The sequence below is a fragment of the Metopolophium dirhodum genome, chromosome 2 (assembly GCF_019925205.1).
Source record: "Metopolophium dirhodum isolate CAU chromosome 2, ASM1992520v1, whole genome shotgun sequence".
Taxonomy (NCBI): domain Eukaryota; kingdom Metazoa; phylum Arthropoda; class Insecta; order Hemiptera; family Aphididae; genus Metopolophium; species Metopolophium dirhodum.
The window spans coordinates 32106230-32109177 of NC_083561.1; the positions used below are offsets into that span (position 1 = coordinate 32106230).

A 2948-nucleotide genomic window follows, 5' to 3' on the forward strand; every position below is an offset into this window, starting at 1 on the left:
TTTACGATGAAGATGAAATATCATGCTATAATCATTTTTTAATTATATGTCCAAATATAAGTAATTATATTAATTGATATTTTATTAGATAAAAGTATCTGACAGCCAGAATTGCGTTTGTCATTAGACATTTGGTTATTATCAAACGCATTAAAAAGTTAATAATTTAGAATGCTTAATAAGTATATTATGAAAATAATATACTAATTATAATACAATACAATATTAGTCTATATAATATCAATTATAATATAATAATAATATCATTGTAACAAACAATATTCAATATCCCGCGCGTTATCGAATACATATCAGTACTTCATAGTACACCATCGAATGCAAGCCTTCAAGATAGAATAAACAATTTTTTTGTACGTTATAATACACAGTGTTTCGACAATCCTTTATTTTCCGTGTTTATTTGAATAGTTTCTTATAAACATATAACGCCATTCTACTACTTTAAGTTAAAAGATCAACGGACTTTGGTATTCGACAGCATTCGTCAAGCAAAATTCAAACATTGAAACAGGTAAGAAAATTGATTTTATTTACCAATTTTTTTTTAAAATTCAATTCTTAATTAATTTTGGTACTTCAATCAGAGTTGAGCAAAATATTATCTAGATAATTATTCGAATGAAAAATTAGTCGAATCATTTGTTATTCGAATAATATTGTTTTCAAATTATTCGAATAATTGTAAAATTATAATTATCAAAATAATTTTTTATTCGAATAAAATATTATCAAAATAATCATCTAAATAAAATTGTATTCGAACGATGATGCCAAACTCTGATTTCAATATTAATTGTTATACATGTCGATCCCACAATTGGGGCCTGATTTATAGAAATTGGTGACTCTTTATGTACTTATACCTAGATTTCCTAGGTTTTTCTTTAGAGGTGTTTTTCATAAATAAATTTAATTTTTTACAAGTAAAACAAACAAAGCCAAATATACTGAAAAATATAAAAAGAAAAATGCAACAAATTTTCATATTATTAAATTAAATTTTATGTTTAAAAAAATGTAATCATGACCTTAGTGTTATTGATATTATCATTATTTGTTCATACTTATTACACATGATCTAAATTTACTTTATCTTATTGTTGTAGATATACGATCATAGTACGTCAAATATAATTATTGGACACAGAAGAAAAAAAGTAAAAAAAAAAATGGACTTTCAGAAGGTCGTTCATCAAATACTGCTGTTGTTATTTACCATAGAAATTTCTACGACGTTTGGTAACCATGAAGAAGACTTGTTCGAATTAACATCAACCAGCGATAGCCCGGGTTTGCAGTACGAACTCATAGGTAATGGTAGAGCTTGCGGAAGTAGTTGGACAGTAAACACATATATGGATTTAAAATTTTTAAATAACAGTCTTAGAAATATTAGACAAATGTTAAACTCAATTGAACTAATTGCGTTCAAAGACATTTCTATAACTTTGTATCAGTTAAAAAAACACGCGAACAGATTGGAAAACGAGATAGGTTTAATTGTACAAATGGGTAGACATAACAAAAAAGTTAAGCGATCTATTGAGTTTGGGGGTACGGCATTAAAATGGATGTTTGGAGTAGCCGATGCTGACGATGTACGAAGATATGATAGTACGATCGATAAATTAGAAAACAATGAGAAAGATGTTATGCGTATTGTTCATGATCAGATATCTATACCAAAAAGCACAATAATTAATTTTAATGATTCCGTTACATCATTTATAACTGTAAAGTAGTGGATAAAATATTTGTTTGTGGATTTAATGAAATTATACATAATTGTGACACGGACCCCACATGTGTAACAGAATTACTAAAAAATTCTTTAACTAAACCACCTCAATGTGATACTTATATCTCTGAATTCAAAACAGAAATGTGGTATCCCTCATTTTTCAAAAATCATTGGTTTTTCGTAGTGAAAAACCCACTACAATTACTATAATTTGTAATAAACAGTCTTTCACTCAAAAAATTAAAATTAAAAGTTCTGGAAAGTTATACTTGAAGTCTGGGTGTATTGCTTACACCTCGAAAGGTGTACTAAAAACTGAACAAGTATTAAATCAAACATATTTCTCAATTCCAGTAGACTTATCTCTTACAAATGATTCATGCTGTAATGTATTCAATTTTTCTAATCAGGCCTATCCCAAACCTATCCACTTCGATGAAATAAAAAATATTAAATTTAATAAAGATGCGTTCAATACAATAAATAAACAATTAGACCAACAAGATATGTTAATAAATTCGCTTATTGTAGATAAAACGTATGAATTTATATACACAAACAAATATTTAGTTGTCATAATAATAGTTTTTTTAATATATTTTATAGCAAAATTTTATTTAAATAGGAAAGCAAAAAAATTAGCTATAGAAAACATTAATTTAAGTTACAATCCTCCAAGTTCTAAAAATTAATTTAGTAAAGGTTCTTAGTACGTATACCTGATATTATATATTATTATATAATTGTCAAATACCATTCACAACATTTATATTATTTTTTCGGAAGTTAATAATTAGTATGTAGGTATATGTTTATCTTACTTTTTTCTACACTTATATATTGTATAAATGTTCTTGTATAAATATATTTTATTTTATAACATACTTTAATGAAATTGTTCAAATAATCGAATGTATAATCGGATTGAAATGCATCACCTTTATAAATTCAATTTTATTTGTTACTTTTAAAGTAATTACTAATTTGTATAGTTGTGTTGTAAAGATATCTAATACACTAATTATTTTATGATTTGCCTTGGCAATGAGCACCCTCACTTGTTTATTAGATATTAAAAAAAAAATTGTATTATTACTATTATGTACCTAAAAATTTTAATATATATGTCTCATTATATACTATATCGTGTGTTTTTTATTATTACTATTATCTCTATAAAATTGCT

The 2948-nt window shown here is 25.3% G+C and overlaps 1 protein-coding gene across 1 annotated transcript; it reads left to right on the forward strand.

Moving 5' to 3' along the window:
- Window positions 1–306: 306 nt before the first annotated feature.
- LOC132938985 (uncharacterized) lies at window positions 307–2105 on the forward strand. The gene is made up of 2 exons (XM_061005968.1): window positions 307–532; window positions 1128–2105. The coding sequence occupies exon 2, from the start codon at window positions 1191–1193 to the stop codon at window positions 1761–1763; it is 573 nt and encodes a 190-aa protein (XP_060861951.1). The 5' UTR covers window positions 307–532; window positions 1128–1190; the 3' UTR covers window positions 1764–2105.
- The last annotated feature ends 843 nt before the right edge of the window (window positions 2106–2948 follow it).